The 21,828-nt window shown below is 35.3% G+C and overlaps 1 protein-coding gene across 1 annotated transcript; it reads left to right on the top strand.

Annotated features, from left to right (window-relative positions):
• Positions 1-14,105: 14,105 nt before the first annotated feature.
• LOC148595597 (uncharacterized) lies at positions 14,106-21,546 on the top strand. The gene is made up of 4 exons (XM_088520251.1): positions 14,106-14,115; positions 16,174-16,521; positions 17,742-17,845; positions 21,348-21,546. Exons 1-4 carry the CDS (start codon positions 14,106-14,108, stop codon positions 21,525-21,527), a joined length of 642 nt encoding a protein of 213 aa, XP_088376377.1. The 3' UTR covers positions 21,528-21,546.
• The last annotated feature ends 282 nt before the right edge of the window (positions 21,547-21,828 follow it).

Genomic DNA, 21,828 nt, shown 5'->3' with positions numbered 1-21,828 from the left:
TTTTGTTAACAAACCGTAACTCAGAATAAAGCAGAAATCTATGTGCTTGAAGGAGGCTAGCGAGTCAGAAAATGTCTATTTAGGAAGTATAGGTGTATTAAATGATAGATCAGGTTTGTTCTCAAAAATATTTAATACATAAATAACAAATGTGAATAAATTTATAGAAGAAAGCATAAAGACATAAGGTCTTTAAGCATAACATAAAAAATATAGTCAAGTGGATGGAGCAGTAGCAGGAAAAGGAGCTTGTTGAATAACTTCAAAATTAGAAATGACATTCAATACAACAGCTTACTTGCTACATACCTTTTCATACATTGTCAGGGACAGGATAGTCACAGTAATCTCCCTCTTATCCATAGTATAGAACACATTGAAAAGAAAAGCTTTTATCAAAAGGTAGTTATTTGAATATGTAATCTCGTAGCACAAAGAAGAAAATGGAAAAAAAAATTGTTAGAACTGGATCTTGAGATTGAAAATGATATTATTTGTAAGGCAACTTACAAATTATATTTTTCCTCCTCCTCCTATTTAAAACATTCAGTAATGTTGCAGCAGAATATGGCTTCCTCTCCCAAGTGCTCATAACCCCTTTGTTCTTGCCACCTTTTCAGTGAGGACGTGGCTGATTCATACTATAGCGTTTCAGGTGACACTTACTGTAAATCTCCTAAGTTTCCTGGCAAGCGGTTTCTAGGAAGGACTTCAGATCCTGGCACTAACCTACTCTAAGGTTAGCTTTAAGGTTAGTTACAACATCGTTTAGCAGGCATGGTGGTGGTGGGTTTATGGTTGGACTTGATGATCTTGAAGGTCTTTTCCAACCATAATGGTTCTATGATTCTAATCTCAGTCCTGAGCTGAAGCCCAAGTGTAGAACCAAAGCTGGGAGTAGGGATCAGCTATGCAGATAGTGTTGGGGACTCAGGCTCATGACAGCATGACTCTAAGAAAGGGTGCAAAGTGACACCTTCCATCAAAACCAAATCCTGAGATTTGTGGTCATCTAGACCCTGCAATGGGCAGCTATCGCCTTGCTGCTGCTGTGCTGGCCATGCTTAGCACCCCTGCTCCTGCAGAGTCTGGAAGGAAGCAGCTGAGCGGTGTGCCTGAGCCCCTACTCCTTCCTCTCACATGCTCTCTCGCCATAGGAACTTAAGGAAAAAATTCTTAACAGTGAGGGTGACAGAGCACTGGAACAGGCTGCCCAGAGAGGTTGTAGAGTCTCCTTCTCTGGAGATCTTCAAAACCCGCTTGGACGCAGTCCTGTGCCACGTGTTCTAGGTGACCCTGCGTGTGCAGGGGGATTGGACTAGATGATCTCTAGAGGTCCCTTCCAACCCTAAGCATTCTATGATTCTATGATTCTATGATTTATTCTCCCTCCTAAAGGTGGCACATACAGTTTTGCTTTTGCTACTGAAACAAGCCCAGATGAAGGCCTCAGATCTGAGCACAGGGTAAGGTCCAACTGAGCACTGGAAAACTCTCGATTCCTGGGTCACATCTCTATGACAGCTCATGAAACACAGCTGCTTTTCACCTATGTTTAACCAAAAGAGTAATTCCTTATCCTAGTTTCTGCGCAGTCAGAATCTCACCCAGAGCAACTTGCAGGAGGATGAGCATTCTCAGAGCAAAGCTGCTTTATCATACGTTAAGGAGAGGGTAAAATGATTCCCATTGTAATAGTATTTTGCCACGCGATACAAAGCAGGCTTTTGCATTATGACCCATTACAATGAAATAGCCACAAAAACAATTTTCCATCTCAGGAAAAGAGATATCCTTCTCCGAGACTTTTTTAGGAGACAATGTCCTGGCAGTTGTAGAAAAAACTAGAGTAGGTAAAAGATCAAATGGAGGTCTTCTCATTTCGGTCCCTATGAAGGTCATATGGTTTCCTCGGTTAGCGATGTGTTTCGTTTGAGGGTTTCACACACAGGTCTATTTTCTTTCTGTTTACTTTCGTCACCATTGGGAACTATGTACTTCTCATTACTCAACTGCTATTAGTAATAAAACAACCTATCTGGGGGCAGGCTGCTGAGCTATGTAAAAAAAACTTTAGGCTGCTGTAGTGGTAATCAACAAGAAAAGAAATATTACTACAGGAGATAGTAAAAAAAAAAAAAAAAAAAAAAAACACCTGCGAATAGTTTCTAATCAATCAGACTGAGATTCAGTGAGTGCAGATTTCTGAGTGTGAAAAGTAGCATTTTGGAATTTTTTTCCACCTGATGATTAGTTCTGTCAAGTCATTCTAAGATTTTGTAAAATGTTGTCCCTTAGCCAGGCTGGCAGCATGCCCTTTGCACTGAAAAGGGGGAGCTCATATTCAGACATGCTGAATCCTGAGGCCACCTTTCAAGATCTCAGAACTATATTTTATCAAAAATCTCTAACAAAAAGAGGACTGTCTGTTCAACGACATTTAAAAAGTTAGTTAACAGTTGTCCACTTTCACTGCAGTGGAGAAGTACAGAAAACTTACAAATATAGTTAAAAACATCAGGCTTCTCCTTTATATAATTCACAGACGTAGCAGGGAGATGTGATTCAGCGTGCACTTTTCTCCTCAGCAGTTGGTCTGGGTCATTTCAAGATATTCTGCCAATCCTTCATCATTTACAGGACACTTTTTTTCCTGTTCTTTTCTTCACTCTTTGTCTTAACTCTTTTCCTTTCTTTCTTCTTCCTCTTCCCTTCCCTTCCTTGCCTTTCCTTTGACTTCCCTTTCTTTAACTTCTCTTCCTTTCCCTTTGATTCCCTTCCTTTCCATTCCTCATAGACTTTAAAAAGGGAAGGTTACACACACACACATATCAAAAATATGATAGGTGAAACAATTTGCTGTGCCTTAATTCAGCTTCTTTTTCTCAGTGCAGAGACATGCTACAATCTCTAAAATCAAAGAATTCGGGAGGGAATTATCCTCGCTCCTGCCCTTGGCATTAAGAGGCACAGATAATAACATAGCAGGGACTGTGTTCAAGAGACATATTTGACATTCAGAAGTCACAAAATCTGTTTGTGTTTATTCCGCCTTGTTTTTTTTTTTTTTTCATGAAAACTGAAGTGCTTGGGTGACATGTTAAAGACATGCTCATTACATAGCACCAAGGCTTGTACTATTTCACTAGAAATCTTGACTTTTATCTTGAGACCATTTAGGGGTTTTATCAAGCTGTTGATGAAGATCTTTGGGCACGCACTTAAAGCAAACAATCCTGGACGATATCTGCCACTAATCTTTAGACTACATAAACCATACAGTAATATTGCTGCATGTCAGCAAATGTGGAATAGCTGAGCCAGATGCTCTTCTGACCTCTAATTACTTGTGTCTGACAGCTGGTTTAGATACGGTTTAGATGCCATCTGCCACCTTTTGGGGCTGTCACCTGAGAATGACGTTGCTGGTGCATCATGATGCACAAATGCTGCCATTTGTCAGAAACTTATGGTTCAGCAAATGGAGGTAGAATGTGAAAGAAAAAAACATTTGACTGCAGAAGACTTGCCTACTTCTCTGATTGTCTTTATAAAGTGAAAAATACTTAAAATATTTCTCAGTTGAGAGGAGCATTTGATTCAGGCTTCGAAGACAGAAATGAAATGCTGTTCAGCCCAAGCAATAAATTAAAGGAAGCACTAAGGCCTTAGACTGTTGACTGTAGACTTCTAAGGGTTTCCTCTGTTGCCCACAATAGAAATAACTTCCTAAAAATACTGATCTCTTCCCTTATCCTCAGTGTGCTCTGTCTTGTTGAGTGAATATCTATTTTGGGACTTTCTTCTCTTCCACCTTAAGTAACTGAACATCTCTCAAATATACTCCCTGCAGCACTCAGAGTACTCTTCTGGGAGCTCAAGCATGACGATTTAGTTGTCATGTTAACAGTCTTTTAAACTTCTCAGACTAATTTACCATTCTTCTTCTTTCCCCACCCCAAAATAAAAAACAGAGCTAATGGACTGTTTTAAGCAGATAATACACTTTACTACAGTCTTAGTTTTATTAGAGCATAACCTTGTCGGAAAAGGCATTCCTACCCTGGTCCCATTGACATCTTAGTTCCAATAGAGGCTACCCATGATCTTCTGTGCCATGCTGTGCCACTAAAAAATCATCAGGTGACCTGAAAACATTGCATCTCTTATAGCATACAAATAAACAACAGTTGCTAGTCTAAAAACCTTGGAAATGTATGTAATGACAAAAAACAACAAAATGATTCTTCTTCCAGTTTTGCTAAATAGAAATGAGATGCAAAACTTGAAGTGGTTAAATAAATGTTATGTATCAATTATGTTTTTCATCTTATGATGAAACATCCCTATATATCTTTTGCAGATCATCGCTATACTTATGCAATGCAAATCTGATATAAATAACAAATAAAAATAAGCTGATATTTTAATGTGTATGTATTTGTAGATTTACTTGTATAAATGTGGTAAATAAGAAATTATACAATAGAGTGTGGTTATGTGCTATAATCCAAATGTGCTATAGGTGATAAGTAAGTTTTCATAACCTTACAATACACACTCATAAATTTAAGTTACATGATTTTAATATTAAACAATCCTTTAGAATTCAACAAACTAATGCTCAGTATAATTAGAAGGTCCATGATATAAGAAAACAGGATGAGATAACTATATGCAACCTAGTAATTTGTCCCACATTCATCATTTCAAACAGGACAGAACCATCCTCTACTGAACAGAAATAGGCAAAAAGGAGGACAGAATGGTAAGTGAATGGTTAACTATCCTTTATCTTTTTCAACTTCCTCACTCATTCCCCAAATGATTATTTTACTTATCACTAAATTGGTCAGTCAATCCTGATTACACATTTTTGAAGGGAGTTTCAATAATGTCCAAGTGTCCCTTGAAAAACAGGAGCTGCATACTTCAGAAGAATCTCTGCCTTAGGCTCTAAAGCACAGGAGAGATGCTGATGTAGCCAGTGGTTTTCTGCTAATGAAAATGCATGTGTTCTGATCAAGGATAGAAAGAGATTCTGCAACAAAGATATTTAAAGTGTAAGCTCTATTTTTTCCTTCTGATTTACCATTATCAGAGCCTACTGCTTTATCCTTTTGGACTACCATGTGTGTGGCCTTATTGTGTCAAGTCTGACTTTGAAACTGTCTTTTCTGCTTTTCCTACAATAAACTATTATAACACAGAAGAGAGTTGACTCTTCAAATTTCTGGTGCCCAGAAAGATTGGTCAATGGAGCAGTTTCTTTGGTATTTTTCTATCTCATCAGTTTTGTTCTCTCTGGTTTCATGACAATAAACAAAGGACACAGTAAGATAAACAGAGTACACATATGCAGGTGTTTAAAGATGCCCTTACTTCAGACAACAAATACTATTCAAAATGCTTTATACCACTGTAAGTTTTTTGGAGAGATAAAAGAACTTCGCTTTGCCTTGCCTTGCTTTATTTATTTATTTATTTTCGAACATATCTCAGTTCACTTGTTTCTAAATTTAGTTTGGGCTAACCAGAACAGAGAAATTTTCAGTTACAGTAAAACACTTTCAGACTTAAACTTGGAACCCTGATCCCTCATTTCCTCTGCAGATTTTCTAGAAATTGTCCCCTACGCTACGTGGGTTGTAGTATCTTCCCTTTTGCTGGCTCTGTTAATGAGTGAAAGTTGTGGTGGGTGCCTCTGTGTACACTGAACTCAATAACACTTGTCTATGTCACTCTCAGATTAAGTGGGGTCCTTCAGGGGATTTACTTACATGGAAAGAGACTTAGTTGCAAAGACCATGTAATCTCAGAAAACGAATAGCTAAACCAAGTTTGGCTTTCTAGAATCATTCAGTACCTTCACAAGCTCAACAGGATTTTAAAAAACTCTCTGGTCGACTTATGTGCTTAAATTTTGCCCTAGTTACACTTTAGAGGGCTGAATGATACTTGAAATATTGGTCCTTATTAAGCATTTACTCAGACTGAAAACTTTTTACAAAGGAAATTTCCAGAAACTGAAAAGGATTTGGGTACAAGGAATTAAAACTGTCACCAAATCAAAATGCAAAAATGCTGTAAGTCTGACATCTTGAATATATATATACATACATATTTTGTTTTTCAGAAGAAATGGATCAAGTGTAATATTAAAGGAAGAGATTACACTGGCCCATCAAAATGTTCCCCCACAGATCTGATGATATCAGCAAGTAGTAGAAAGCAATATCTGTTCAATGATTTCTCCTACGCTTCAGCATCTCAAAGAAAGGAAGTTTTATCTCTAGTTGCTACTGGTGGTTTAACAACACATTTATCATTCTCATCGTTTCACGGTTATTACCGTATATGTAACATCTTTACATTGTTATATATAAAACAATTGCTGACTAACATAAGGACCAACATTTTTTTTTTTTTCAGTTTTGTCTCCTATTTGTTTAAAAATCTGAATTACCGCCCTTGTTGGTCCATCTGTTTCCTTGCTTGCTGATGGTTTTTCCACAGGGATAAAAAACAGTAATTTAGTTGCTTCATTATTATTAACACCTGCAATTTTTGCTGGCTGGGGACAAATATGTAGGACTCATAAAAAATCATGCTAGCTTTCAGTTCCTTACTTTCAGAAGGGCATTTAACGCTGGAAGAAAGTGGAAGAATGCCAACACTGGAAACTCTTAATAAATTTATTAAAAGAAAAGATACAGACTGAGAATCGCAGTATAAGCTTCATTATATCACACTGTCAATATAATTCAGTTCTGATTTTTTTTTCTCCTTTTTTTTTTTCAGTTTATGAATCAGTCACAAGAGAATTTGTAAAAAAGCTATTACCAGGAGCTCCACTTTCCAGATATATGGCCAGCATCTGGAGTTGTACACTGGGTGAAATATAAAGTCCTGAGGGCACTCATTAAAGTCATTTTTTTATTTTCCTTTTTTTTTTTTTCTTTTTTTTTTTAATAACAAAATCTGGAACTCTGAGTTCTCTAAGCCAGCCAGTTTTCCTTTTTGGTCTTCTTCATTCCTCCAGAATAAACAAAGCACATTTTCTTCATCAGCTCTACAGCACTGAAAGAAGAAAAAAAATCTCTCTGAATTACAAGGAGCCTTAGGCAAATAAAGAAATGTAGGTATTTATTCAGCTGTTAAAATTATGTTTGGGATCTCCATCAAAAAGAAAACAATTCCTGACAATTTAGCTTGCTGATTTACAGATGAATCACCATTCAAGAAAAAATGAAGTTAGCTTTAAAAATATTTAAAACTATTGTTAAAAAAATGGAACTTTACACCTCATATGGTTAAACAGTACTGATCAAGTAATTTCACGTGTGCAGCTATGAAAATATCACAGGGTCCTAGAGGAAAACATTTGTTTAGGAGCTGCTGTTCGTAGTTTATATATCTAAAGACATATGAATCCACCTGTGTTTTTACATTTATCTTTAGGATATTCACTCCTTTCATCCTCCCTTTAATATTTCCTTTCTCTTTCTCCCTTCTTTAGTTTTCTTCCTCCATTCATACAGTTTCTGTAGAGGCAAATATTCATGGCTTAATATCTGCCTGTGAAGCACTTTCTAAGTCAGAGTGATTGTCAGTGTAAGTCCAACCATGCTAGTGTATAACCACCTGTTTTTTTTTGCTTTTCCTAGCATTGATGAGGAACACTTACATTAGTCTTGAGAAGGGTGTTGCCTACTCTTGATATGAGAGAGCCCAAAGACCTGTTGAGTTGTTCTTTCAGTGGAAGTTTCAGACAGTCTTTCTGATAGAATATTCTTTTGTATTTCATGTGAAAACTGTCTTATATCTCCCTTGGTCTTTTTTCTACCTAGCAGGAGTATCAAGCGTGGGAGCATCATCTTCAATGATTTCACTGTGGTAGCGGCTTTCCACAGACTGAGTTAGCAGACTAACTCTTACAGTTACCACATTCTGATCAAACAACTGGCAAGCAGTTGGCAGAGGAAGTTCAGTCCAAATTAAATTGCAATATAATTGGTAGGATAGGTAGTTCAAGCAAAGGTGAGGATTTTACTGGAAGTGTATGGTTTCAGTTTTTAAAATCAATCTGTAGGCTTTCCGTCCCATTGTTACATAAGCTTATATTACCCTATGCATTTTTTTATTGTTTTGTTTTGTCCTAATGTTCTAATATGAATCTACTGCAATCTCAAGATATTTTCTCATTGGTTTACTGGAGCTCTTGTCTTTACAATGTTAAGACTATTTTACTGCAGGACATTCAACCTACATGGGGTTGCACCTCAAGCTAGCTGTGAAAACAAACCAGTGTGAAATAATCTGTGGATGGCTTATTGAATCAGTTTGTCAGTTGGAATATACAATATGACAACCCTGTGCTTTTCACTGAATTTTAAAGTGTTGGTATTGAGCTATATAAAAAAAATAGTTTGCTTTCTGCCTACTTGATAAACTATTTTGTATGGCACAATAACACACAGTGAAAAGCACTGCACTAGAACTTCCTCAAATTAATAGGAAGAAAAACATTTCCAGGCCAGCGGAAACAATCTTCAATGGAGAGGACAGCAAGGGGTATGAGAAAGGAGTCAGAAAGGGAGAGAAATGGTCGTCTTACTCCATGATAGCTTGATTCTTACTGCACTCTTTGGGGATAGGTGAAATGTTAAATTTCACCTTAAGCTGAGGAAGGCCTACTCTTTCCCAAATGGATATGCTGTAAGAATTAAGAAAAATATGGTTATATGAACCTTTTTGAGATGGGCTCTGAGCTGACTATGTGCATCAAGAACCCTCTAAGCACATGTGAGTGAACAGCGCAGGGTTATGTAAGAGAAAGGGATCCTCTAAGGTTCCTTAGAGGAAGGGATATGACTAGCTAAACTATGGAATTAGCACTTCTGGCTATATCCAGGATGAGAACATTGAACAGTTATGTTGATTAGAGCAGAAAAAAAATGGATACATCAATGCGTCCTTGTACTATACATAGTGTCACTAATTTGTTTCTTTGTTTAAGCATTAAACTACTATTTTGAATCTCTCCATTAGAGTCAAGAAAAACATTCCTGGCAAAAGTCCTCTCAGCCTCCCACAGACTCCACTGGAGATAACAACTAGGCCTCCATTATCTACAATGGCAACTCAAACACCCAATATACATGTAATTTTCAAGTGGTCAGCCTATTCCACTGTTATTTTAAAAATATGCAGGAACCCACCAGACTGTGGAAGCACACTTCATCCCAGACTGAAAAATCTCTCTATGGATATGTCTATGGAGAGCAAGGAACCACTAGTGTTTTCCATATTCTTTTACAAAATTAAGCATGGAAATTTCTCAAATTCTTGATATCCAGCTATTCTGGCTAAACCAGAAGTCCACACCCACCTGTGTTAAAAATGAGTAAGTTAAAAAAACACACAGCAGAAGTTAGGATAATATGTATTAACTGGTGGATTTTGCTAATGTTTTAAGAAACACAGACTGTACATAAAGCAGCTTTTGAGACCAGGTAGGTTGTCTCAGTCTGCATTATTATGACATTATTACATCATATTACTGTCATATCATATACATCTGTTTAGAAAACACAGAAAACTCCTCTGGCTATAGACTAAAGCCACCAACAAATCATGCCTTCCATCACTTGCACAGCAGCATCAGCTATATTCATGTCATTCTTGATGAGTATTTCCCTAATCATTCTCCAATCTTCCATAGAGTCTATTCCAGTACTCTGCAACTTTTACCATTAGGTTTGAATGCTTTGTAAGATTCTAAATTAATGCTAAATACACTTATACAATAAACCAAATGTAAGTTGGTTATTTAAGATATGCTAAGGAGATGCCTACTTTAAGCAATTCTGTATTTTAAAGCAGCTATTTGTGGGCAGCTGCTGAGCTGTGAGGCGTTGTTGTTTTTTCATATAGACATATCCACCTCCATTTCTTGATTGCTCGATTGCTTCTCATAGATAAGTATCTCTAAATAAAGATCACTGAAGAGATGATATTACTGTCTGGTTCTTCCCTCATGTCTTATTATCCATTTCATTGCTTCAGTAGGAGACAGGCACAATATTTATTTTTTTATATCTTGCCGATACCATTATACCTTTAAAACAGATTGCATATATGTTTTTCATTCAGACATTACCTCCACTATCCCATTCCTCTTTGTTAAATGCAGCAATAGAACATGTGAGAAAGGTGTTTAGTCATGCACTTAATTCTCCCTCCTCACATAACTGAAAGGCACAATCTCATAACATAGTGCATGTAATAATGCTGCTACCAGGGGGTCTACAGTCTGCTAGGGAAATCCATCTATCTTTTTTCCAGTCCTCTGGAGGGATGATAATCAACTGGCCTTTAGGCATTTTTCTATAAATTTATTCCTCATTATAGTCTTAAATATAGTCCTTACTTAAGCAGATAATTGAAAAGATACCTGTTAGGTAATCAGGCTTTAGTTTCTCAACTCCTTCAAATTACATTTAAAGTTGGTAATAAGAAGCCACCAAGGTCTAACAGAAAGTCTAAATCTGATTGTACACAACTTACGTTGATATTTCTCCAATATTTTAATAGAGCTGCTTCTTATTTTCACTAACTTGAGAGGGTTCTGCACAGCATCCCCTAGTGCTTAAGGATCTCAAAGTTATGTGCTTATTTTAAGAGTTTGACCATCACTGAAGATGCAATCCTTAACCTATCTTGTATTTCAGACCTTAAATTTTTTCTCTGTCAGCTATTTAACACATAGGAAGAATATAAAAGATTTGAAGATTAACATATTTTCAACGCTAAGAGAGTAAAAACATTCTTTATACAATGGCACTGTAATAGTTCCTATTGTATGCCATAAAAAAAAAATCTGATCTTATTTAAGCTCTTCATTATATCAAATCCTTCATCATGTTTTCTTGGTAACAAGTTTCACTTGCATAGCTACTGAGCAGTAAAGTACAAGAATAATCTGATTTTTCTTCATTAAGGCATTTACAGCACATGCTCATGTCTCCTGTGAGACTTACGCTTTTTCTTTTTCATCTTTAAAGAATCAAAATAGACTTAAGCAAACGCCTATCATTAAGTATGAACATAAATATTTTGGTACTATTTTTAAAAGATACTTTTTACCTCTTATAATATTAACACATGAACTTCAGCACAATTAAAAAAATGAATTTCACAGTCACTTAGTTACAATTGTAGGCAAACCTTTCTGTTTGCTGAATACTAATTTAGTCAAAAAGCCTGTACTTATTTACAGTAGTAGATTGTACGTACATATCATGAAAAATATGTTAAACTTTTGTTGAGACTAAATTCATTGGATGAAGACATTGAGAAAATTTCAAAAAAAAAGTCAGAAAAAAACTGCTCGTACTGATACTGACTAACAGTTTGAACATTTGCACTAGCTGAACATATGTTTAAATCCCAAGTCAGCTGCATTCAGTTACTAATGCTTGTCTATAATCAGCTTTCTCTGAATCAGATATTTCTTACTCAAATTGGTATCTTCAAGGGCCATTATCACTGTTGCTCAAAATGCTATGGGTCAAAATAGAGTTTTATGTGAGGATTTAATATATAGAAGCAGAAACTTAGAAAAGCTTCACGCTTTTTTTGTTTTATTCTTTTGCCCAATTGGCATGAGACGAGATTTAAAAATAATTCTTAGATATTCTTACATTCAAACATTAGTGAACATAATAATATTATCTGACAATAACAAAAAGAGGTAAAATCTCTATCATAGATTTAATATTGCCTTTGAATTATTTTTCTCTATCTCTTCTAAGGAATAAAACTTCACCTTCTATCTTGGCACCACTCTTACTTCCTTTGAGTGATAAAGCCGAGGGTTTGATTCTTGATGCTATTTAAAGAAGATGAGACGTGTATACTCCTTTAGGAAGTAGTGTCTCCAAAATCAGTCATAGCTTTTAATATAGTCAAGTGACTGTGAGTTCCCAGTAGGATTCTGTGGAGGGGGATGAAGCCTACTCCTATATCTGTGGAAGAACAAGACCTTTAGCATTGTATAACTGGTTCTAAGGTAACCTTCCATCTGGAAAGGATGCAAGTCAGAAGAAAAAGAATCATACCTTAGTCCAGGACTGAAGAAAATGGGACTGGAGAAAATGTCTTACAGCAGAAGTTTTCCTTCGGCAAAGGATTATCTTATTCAATGCATATCACCATGAAGGAAAACGTACGTGGTACTAAAGAACACTTCCAGTAGCGATGCAAAAGCTACTTCAGTAACTAGAAGCAGGAGACAAACACAAAACCCAAAATGAAGAAACAACTTTTCACAGTGAGAGTGATTAGTCATTGCAATAATTAACTAATAAAGTATCTCTACTTCTCAAAGCCTTCAAATCAAAACCAAGTATTTCTCAGGAAACTATATCTTAGTCAAACCAAAACATTCAAATCTTTAGGCAGTTTAGCTAGAGAAAACCATGTTTTAGCTAAACCTAGAGGTAACTCTGTCGGATAAAATATAATAGTCTATACAAGATGTCACAATTGCTGATCTAATTGATTCTGGTAAGTTTAAAAGGTATTTGCTAGAAGGGTAACTACATTACATCTTTGTCACAGCATAGCTTTTTGCAGCTATTTGCCTCTATTTGGATTGCAGGATTATAATTATACTTTCAGCATACTTTCTGCAAAGAGAATCTATATTACTTCTGAAGCATTCCCATTGTATTGTTTGTCTAACAGGACCAGTATGAGTAGTGCAAGGTCATCTTCATTTACCTGGTGCTGAAGGCATCAGTGGGACTTTGGTTAAGAACATCAGAGACAGGTGCCTATCACAATTTTGTAACTGCTGTTTTCAATTTTCTTTTTAGTTGGGCAGCTTTATGAACTTTGGGTATATTTTCCACCAAAAAAAAAAAAAAACCCAAAACCCAACAACAACAAAAAAACCCAACTTCCAGTGTTCCTGAAAAAAGTTTCAGATGGAAAACTAATCCTGATGGAGTTCAGTTTTAAATCGGAATGTTGCGAAGCTAGTTTATTGCAAGGTTCAGGATGTGAGATGGTAGCAAGGGAAATAGCTACACTGAGTAAAACCACAGGAACCTCCCTCCAGAAACAAGGTTAAAAACATGTTTCTTTATGAGAGCTTTAATTTATTCTTCCTCTTGTTGCTGAGTTTGGTTTCAGTAGCCTTAGCTGAGGTTTTAAAATCTCTGCATTAGCAATCCCAAGAAAATGATGCAGCTTGGTATATTAATTATCATATCGTATGTTGTTCACTTTACAGGTAAGTAGATTTTCTTTTTATCATAAAAATTTCTAGACTTTAACTGATCAAGAAAAGCAGTGCTGATTTTTAATCAAAGGTGAAAGTATCACTTGCTCAGTTTTATTTTTACTTTATGAACTCTTCAAATTGTTTATTTTATGGAAGAAAAGGTAAGAAATAAAAAAAGAAGGAATAGCTAAAAATTTACATTCCATTGAAAACATTGAAAAAGAAAAAAAATGTATTAGTATTTTGGATGTTAGTAGTTTTTATTTACACATTATTTTTAGGTCAATCAGCAAGATTATTTCATGATTGCTAGGTTTTATCTGATATTTTTAGAAGCATACATATTCACTTATACTAGTAACCTTCAAAGAAAAACATAAAATTTATTTGGGCCCAGGTGACTTTTTTTTTAATCATATAATATCAAAAAAGTGTAAAAGATATTTCTGATATGAGCCAGCAATTTATCTTCACAAAGTTAGCTATTTCTCTACATGCATTAAACTGCGACTGGCTTGCAAATGGGTTTTGGAGTATGTGTATATATGTCAACGTATCATATGGATTTTTGAAGATACTTATTTTTCATGTATATGAAGGAAGTGGACAGAAACTTTCTGCATTTCTCTGAGTCATTTCCATTTAAAAATGTGCCCCATGTTAGTTTTCACCACAGCAAACTGAATCTCTTTCCAGTATAGCACACTAACTTCTGAATATATATTTGCATTTTTTAAATACTCAATAAAAAACTGCATATTTGAAGACAAACTATGTTTCTTTTGAAAATGATTCCATAAATAAAAGACCATTCATGACGGAAAGTGAGTTTCAGCTCCTCAGATGGAATATGGTTCATTTTACATTTTTTTTAATGTCTGTATCTGAACATACTACTCTAAGTGATAAATAGGTGCGTTTCAGCTAAAATAAAATCATTTTATCTATTTTAATTTCATTGTGGGATGAAATGGATCTTGAATTTAAGTTGTTTTTTCTTTTTATTGACCACAGAGGAGGAATAGTGGAAATTTAAATATTAATATTTAAAATGCAAACACGTCAGGTCAGAGTAGGGTAATGTCACATGATTTTTTTAGTTAAAATTCCAAAACTCTTAGGATGAGACTCAAATGTAGATGAAGTCATCTAAAATGTTTCACTTAAGAGCAATAAATACAGTTGCCATTAGATCTGATATGGTTGCCAAGCATGGGATCATTCCATCATTCAGAAGAAATTATAACCCTTGAAAAAGCCATTTTAAGCTCTTTGCAGGTTTAGGATCGCCTGACTAGAGTGAATTTAATGACGTCTAATATCCGGCTCATGCCGTTGTGTCTGCAGCAATGGAGGAAGTGCAAGCAGGACAGACTGTTCACATGTAGTGATTGCCTCGGGCAGATAATATCTGTAAACACATTGCCAGCTTATCTTTCTGGATACTTTGCATTCAACACATACTATCTTGTTCATGACAGTCCTGATTTAATTGATATTCTCTGCATTTTAGCCATTCAAGGCACAGTAATGGATTTATATCAGGCATGCAATCCCCTGTCATTTTTCACTTTGTTGTCTGCAAATACACACGAAATATCTGTAATTTACAGAGCATTCTTCTATGTTAAGTGTATACAGTTAGTTTATGTGTATATCATGTCCAAAGCTCTACTGCATAAAAATCTATGACAGTCAAAAATCTGCCCAAAGACTCTAGAATGAGATATTAGGAATTACCAGTGTTGAAAAATGACAGAAAATGAAGAATGAAAATCTGTTTAATCTATTACTAAGACTGTGTAAATGATACCAAAAACAGTGAGTTTGATTAAACTTGAATAGTCCTTTATTTTAACCCAATCATAGAATTACCTCCAAATCACTCAATACTGTTATTTTTATTTAATTCTTAATTTTTAATCCGTTTAGTTATCATTGTGTTCTCTTGTCTTCCAGGATTACTGCTCATAAAAAGGGCACAAAATCTGAAAATACTTAAATAATGTTATATTGAAGTCATAGGATGGAGTATTGAAATTGCTCTTCATAAAGATAATAAAGATATTTAGCTTCTTTCAGTCTCACTCCATTTAAATATGATCTCACCTTTCATCATGACTGCTGGGAATACTATGCCTTTTTTTTCCCCAGATCTGCATGAAATTCCCAGCATGAAAATACAGCCTTATGTTGTACATAATGGTCTTACATTGCAAATAATATTTGAGCAATATGCAATTTGTAGTAAAACATTTTAATTAAAAACATTGTGTAAAGAGCAATTAAATTTTGCCCATTGACCAGAAGGATCTTCTTCAGATCTTTTTCACTAAATTGTTCCAAAATTAGTTTTAATTTCACCCTTCATTTTCATAAAAGCTGTTGTATACACAGCAAATACAAAATTTACATCAGATTAGCCACTTAGGTAATAATGTTTTAAGCTTATAAAAGTATGTTTATATTTTCTCTAACTTTTTAAAACTGAAAATATTGTCTGGAACTTCCCAGAGCAAAGCTTTGGTATTGGACATCCCTAAAGTTTAAGAAAAATATGAACTGTATGTAGTACAAAGCTTCTCTTCACAAAGCTTCTTTCTACTTCATCACTTTCTGGTCTTGGAATTTGTGTACGTTACAAGAAATTTGTTTGATATATATTCCCTCAGCAATGATTACAGGCTCTTTACTAATTTGTGTTTGAACACTGTAAGACTGGTTTCTCAAAACGCGTCTCACTCAGGTGTGCTATGGATGCTTACAGCTGTGGCTTTCCTGTATGTCTAGATACCTGCTATACCCATGCAGGGGGTGAAGATGGACCTTCCTAAAGGAGCCTATCCTTGCTTACTTACCTGTGCTTTATTTATACCTTGCAGCTGGCACGAGGCCAGAGCTCTCAGTTGTGCAGTACCCTGCGGATGTCAGCGTGCTGCTTAACTCAACGGTGTGGATGCTGTGTGCGTTTGAGTACCCAGAGGAGGAGAATGAGGAGGCTGTTGTGTACTGGAGGAAAGGCCCCAACCACAGCAATCTGCAGAGTCTCCAGTCAAGCGTAGGAGATACTAGGCCACACTTACGCATCACGAAGAACCTTCCCAAGGGATTCTCCATCCTGAAGCTGAGCAATGTTGATCACAGTGCCAGTAATTCATATTTCTGTGATGTGACGCTCACTCAGAACTTGCAGAGCAAGCGTGGAGGTGGCACTAACTTGACTGTACAAGGTAAGAAGTACTTGAGAGTCACAGAAACGCATTAGATATGTAAGGGGAATTCATTCTTTTTCCAATTTTATTGAATAAAAGGGAGAAGGCTAGAAAAAGCGGCCTACAGTTGTATGAGTGAGAGAGAAAAAGTTAATAAAGAAAAGTCAATATTTTGCTCAAACAATCTATACAACTAGCGAGACAGACTTTGCAGAGATAGAGACTTTTCTTTGGGTCTGAAACAGTACACTGAGCAGTGGAACAATTATTATTTCAGAAATATTATCAATTTTTATAGTGTACTTTTTAATATAATTTCTTAAAGTTCTCAAAAACACTTGCTGGATCTTTATTCCATACAAACTGCACAAATCCCTGACAACTTTTTGTCCTTTTCATCAATCTTTGTAAGCCACTGATCTGAAGTAGGCAGTTTGACTTTTCATTTTCTAAAAAAATAATAGTAATTTAAGCAGTGCAAAGGTTTCAAGAAAGAGTAGGGTGTATCCCTAAAAGTAGGCCTATGTGGAAGTGATTCTTTTCCTCTAGCTGTAAAATCCTTTTCAATAATATAATAATTTTATATAATAATTTCAATAAACTGCTCTCCATCCTCATATTCTGAAAATAAATTCTGTCATCCTGATGTGATTCTGACTTCAGTGACTGAGAAACACTATTTTGGATAAGCCAGCTTTTCCCCATGTGGACTTTCCAGGCAAATCTGACTACACATGTTAAATGTTGCAAACACCTCCCTAACTCTTGATTTCAAAATATATTTTGCAATAGTCCAATGTAATTCTTCTGAGGACTTAAAAAACATGTCAGTGGCCAGTATTGCACAATAAGTATAACTTTGGTTTAGTTCCCCCCCCAAAAAAAGTGTGCATATTTTCTGAAACTTAGTAAAATAACTGTATTTAAACAGGCTTTTTCATCATAACTTAAGTTTGTACTACATAAAAAATTTCTCTGCAGATGTTGTACTTCTAATAAACTGAGATTTCTTTACTATCCATTTAATAAATGGTTTAAAACAGGTATGCAAATTTCACAGGTTTTAAGTAAAAGAAGATAATGTTTCTCTCAAGAGAAGTTTTAAAAAAAACATAAAAAGAGTGAAAGGAAATACGATAAAAATGAATAGAAGGACATCTTTTCTGCTTGGCCAATCCTCAATTGGAAAATCAACTTCTTGTTCCTTAAATATTTACCCTACTTTCTCTTTATTTCAGACTTAAAAGGCAAAGAGTGTATAAGATCAGACAAGACCTGGTGGGGTTGGTTTCTTCTTCTTGGATACAGCATTTTTGTTACCACAGTCATTGTAGCTTTCAGTGTAAGTAATAAGTTCAAAAATACTAAAAACTAAAATTGTGTGTGACATCTTCTGAGAATGAAGTAAGTGCGTGGCCTGAATATGTACCTGTGGCAAAGTAAAAAGTTGCTGTATTTTCTTTTAACTAATGATTTAAGAGTAAGTATTCCTTGCCTATGAATGTTTCAAGGACATGGTCATGAAAGAAAAGGGTAAGCTCTGGCAAAAGATATAGCTAGAGAAAATACAGTATCTGCTTTCTCAGAGCTTGGTGACAAATGGGAAGTTATTTGCTATGCCACCAGCTGACCTAGAGCTGTTATTTCAACCTGAAAACAAGAGAATAAGACCAAAAAGAAAAAAGAAAAAAGAAAAAAAAATCCACCACCCAAAAAAACAACAAAAAAAATCAATTTGAAATACATCTTGCTCCTTCCACAGTTACAGCTTTACAAGCTTTGCAAGTTAATGGGTTTCTCTGCAGATGCATGAATGTCTGCTCATGTTGTGTCTTGCTCATTTTCCAACACACGGACCATGACAGGGTTTTATGCCCACTCCCATCCACTAGTCCGTATGTCCTACTCTCCAGCCAAAGCCTAGTATTTACCTGGCCAACAGTGAAGCACACTGCCAGCTTCTGATTAGGGACAAACTGAAAATATAGAAATATTTTGGAAGAGAACGAGAAAATATTTTCTTGATTAAAACAAGTTGGTCCAAATTCAGGACAAGTTTTTATGCTTCTCATGATTCTTTATAAATCCTTACCTCTTTCCATACAGTGGGTTCTATTCCCTACTTTAAGAAAAAAAAATCACAACCATTTTATTACTGTCCATAATGCAATTTTCTTTATTCTTTTTTCATTACTTCTTATGAAATCAAAACCTAAAAAAGACAGCTTTTCATCAACAGCTGTATTATGATACTATGTAGGAACCTACTTCATGTAAAAAAAAAGCCCTTTGGAGTGAAACTAACTTAAGCTGAAGAAGAAAGAGGTATGCTATAATTTGATGCGAATGATGCATTTTCCACTAGGGAATAGCTGCCACAGCAGTATTCCTGTTGGCAGGTTCATCGTGTCTCAGTGGTCTTAATCTGTTATTGTTTCATTTAAGGCAGTTTCCTATCTTTATTAATTCCCCCCTTTACTAATAAAAGCAGTCTTTTCAGGTATCCTTAGACTAAACCAAACCATCTACACCAAAACCACCAAAGTCAATACAAAATGCGAACATGCTTTATGTGCCTCAGGCTGAAAACTGTTTTACATTACTTGCGATTTTTCCCAAAGCCTCCAAAAGCTTTCCAAATCAGGCTTGTTTTTCTGCTCAAGGTTCTAGACTAAACATGAAAACATGCCATAATATTTTAAATACTACTGCTTTGCTTACATCCCTGCCTCTGTTTACATATATTTATTACCGTCTCCCCTGCAGGTTCAATAAAATTGTATTTTAATATTGGATCCTGATCAATAAAGACTAGTTTTGAATAAACTTAGCTGCAGGTGGTTAAGGAACATTATCAGCTGTGTACTGCTGATTGCAACACAAGAAATTCTTGTGACTCAAAGGCAGGACTTTCTTCATCTTGTCTTCCCTTTCTCAGCCTGCACAGTTTAAAGAGATTACATAAGTATTACTGAATTTTGCAATGGGTCCATCTCTGCTGATATTGCTGAACAGCCCAAAATTTCATTATTAAAAGACAAAGCGCCAATGACTAAAAAAGTCACAAAACGTACAAACGCATTTATGGTATCTGATACTTCTGCTTGGTCAAGTAAGTTTTGGGTTTTGTTTTGTTTTTTTTTTTTTTTTTAAGACGGTTGTTAAGTGCTGTTACCTCAAAGCCACATCAAAACCAGAAATGTCTATGTAGTTCAGGCAGTAGGGATGTGCACTTAGCAAGACATAGAGTAAACTCAAGCCAGTGAGAGATGTGGTAAATAGTCAAACATTGCTAAGATACAACAGTTGCAGGAGCCTGTCAAAAGCAGCTTCACATTTGAATATACCGTATGAGCCCACCCAAGCTTTCCTAAAATGAATCACTGTGAATAAAATTAGCAATATAATAGCAGATTTTTTTTTTTTTTAAAAAGTGTAAATTTTATAAAGTTAAGAAGTTTATAACTTCTTAAAAGTAATTTCTTTACTAAATGACAATTGCTTCATGTCATGCAAATATATAATGTGTTAAAATAAGGAAAGAAGAACTATATGTCTCAAAGGACCTTTGAAATCACAGCTTAAATTCATGGCTGTCTAAGTAGTAGCTTTCACGAAGAGCTCGTGTTTCCAAACAGAAGTCAGACTTGCCGTTTCTTAAAGAGTCTAAAATACTGTCAGCTGTCCCCATTTATTGGTATTCTCAGCATTTGCCCAGATTTTTACAAAAGAAGCAGACGGTTAAATACCCTGCCCTATGCTGTAATATTTAATTATAGGCATCCCACAACCTTCTGGAGTTCTCAGTATAAGTTTCCTATATAGAGAAAAAAAAAACTTGCAAAAGCAAACACACTGAGCAAGAGCTTACCCTAAGAAACGTTCAAAGATCTCAGCCTAGAATACAACTCCTTTATGCGTTCACAGCCATAAAACTCTTCTAGAGGCAGGATCCTTATTTCTTTTAAATTTTTCCTGTGCTTAATCAGCTTTCAAGACTGAGACACAGCAATGTGATATACCAGTGAAAGCTCAATGATAGCTGTTATCTATTTTGTGGAGAAATAAATTTATATTTTGCAGAGAAAAAGTTGTCAGTTGCGGATTATCCCTCAGAGAAGATTCTCTATCTTCTTTTCAAAAAAAAAAAAAAAAAAAAAGTTTAAACTACTTAAGCATAAAGATTGAATGAAAAAAAAAAGTCCTCCCACCACACACTATTTTCTTCCAAAGTAACAGTATACATACACTTTAGGAGAGAGTTCTGGGAAGTATTTAATGAATTAATTTAATGAAGTCACTGGTGTACAATCACATGGAATTTTTACTTATTTTTTGAGCATACCAGTACAACATGAATTACTTTTCTCAAGCTAGCTGCAAAGGCTTAAAATCCAAGATTTAAGAAGTTAATTCACCAAAATAAATAAATTAGTTCAGCAGTGTTTAATATTAGTTAACAGAAATTATATAAATAAATAAAAAATACCAGAATGTTTCTAATATATCATAATAGTGCTACATTTGATCACATTACACTCATTTTTAAAGTTGGAACCTATTAATGTAGAAAACATTACCTGCTTCGGTATAATATCTTAGCTACCACATTACTAAAATTTATTCAAAAGAAAAATGAATAGCTTGACAATTCATGAAGGTGGGGATATATGCATGTTTCATTTTGACTGTGATATCCACAACAATGTTACAAACAGTTCATAATAAAAAATGGAAGTTGCTATGTCAGTCGAGTTAGATACATATTCTTTAAAAAGATGGGGTATTCTGGTGAAAATGCACGTTTACCGCTTAACGATTCATTTTGTGAAATACTGCCCCAGATTCATCAGTGCTGTACAAAGTGCAGGAAGAGGTCAAGAAGCACAGATAGCACCGTTACCTTGCCAAGTGACTGGATTTACGACAAGCCATCCAGACCAGTTAACAGTGGGTTTAATCAAGAATACGAAGACATGTCGCTAATGAGGAATTTCACTGACGTTGGAAGGAAAATGATATGAAGAAGAAATTGAATGTTCTCAGAGCACCATGTTTTCTGCTGTGAATTAAAGACAAATCTTACTGTCTTATAAAGTCAAATGATTGTGCGATATTCTATGACGTTAAACTTATTTAGAAAGGCTTTCTTTAGAATTTTTCAGGTTATTATACATTTATCTTCTCTTTGAGCATTCTATGAATAAAAATTGCCAATGAAAACCATCTTCATTTAAGAAACTAAATATTCAACCTTTTTTTAAGAGAAATTACTGTCTGACACACACACAAAAAATGTGACTGTCAGTGGAACTATGGGAAGGA

This window comes from Tinamus guttatus, unplaced genomic scaffold (genome assembly GCF_059628265.1).
Source record: "Tinamus guttatus ecotype Peru unplaced genomic scaffold, ASM5962826v1 Tinamus_guttatus_pri_ptg000083l, whole genome shotgun sequence".
Classification (NCBI taxonomy): Eukaryota; Metazoa; Chordata; class Aves; order Tinamiformes; family Tinamidae; genus Tinamus; species Tinamus guttatus.
The sequence above is the reverse complement of the archived record's forward strand: the minus strand, read 5'-3'. Positions and strand labels throughout refer to the sequence as shown.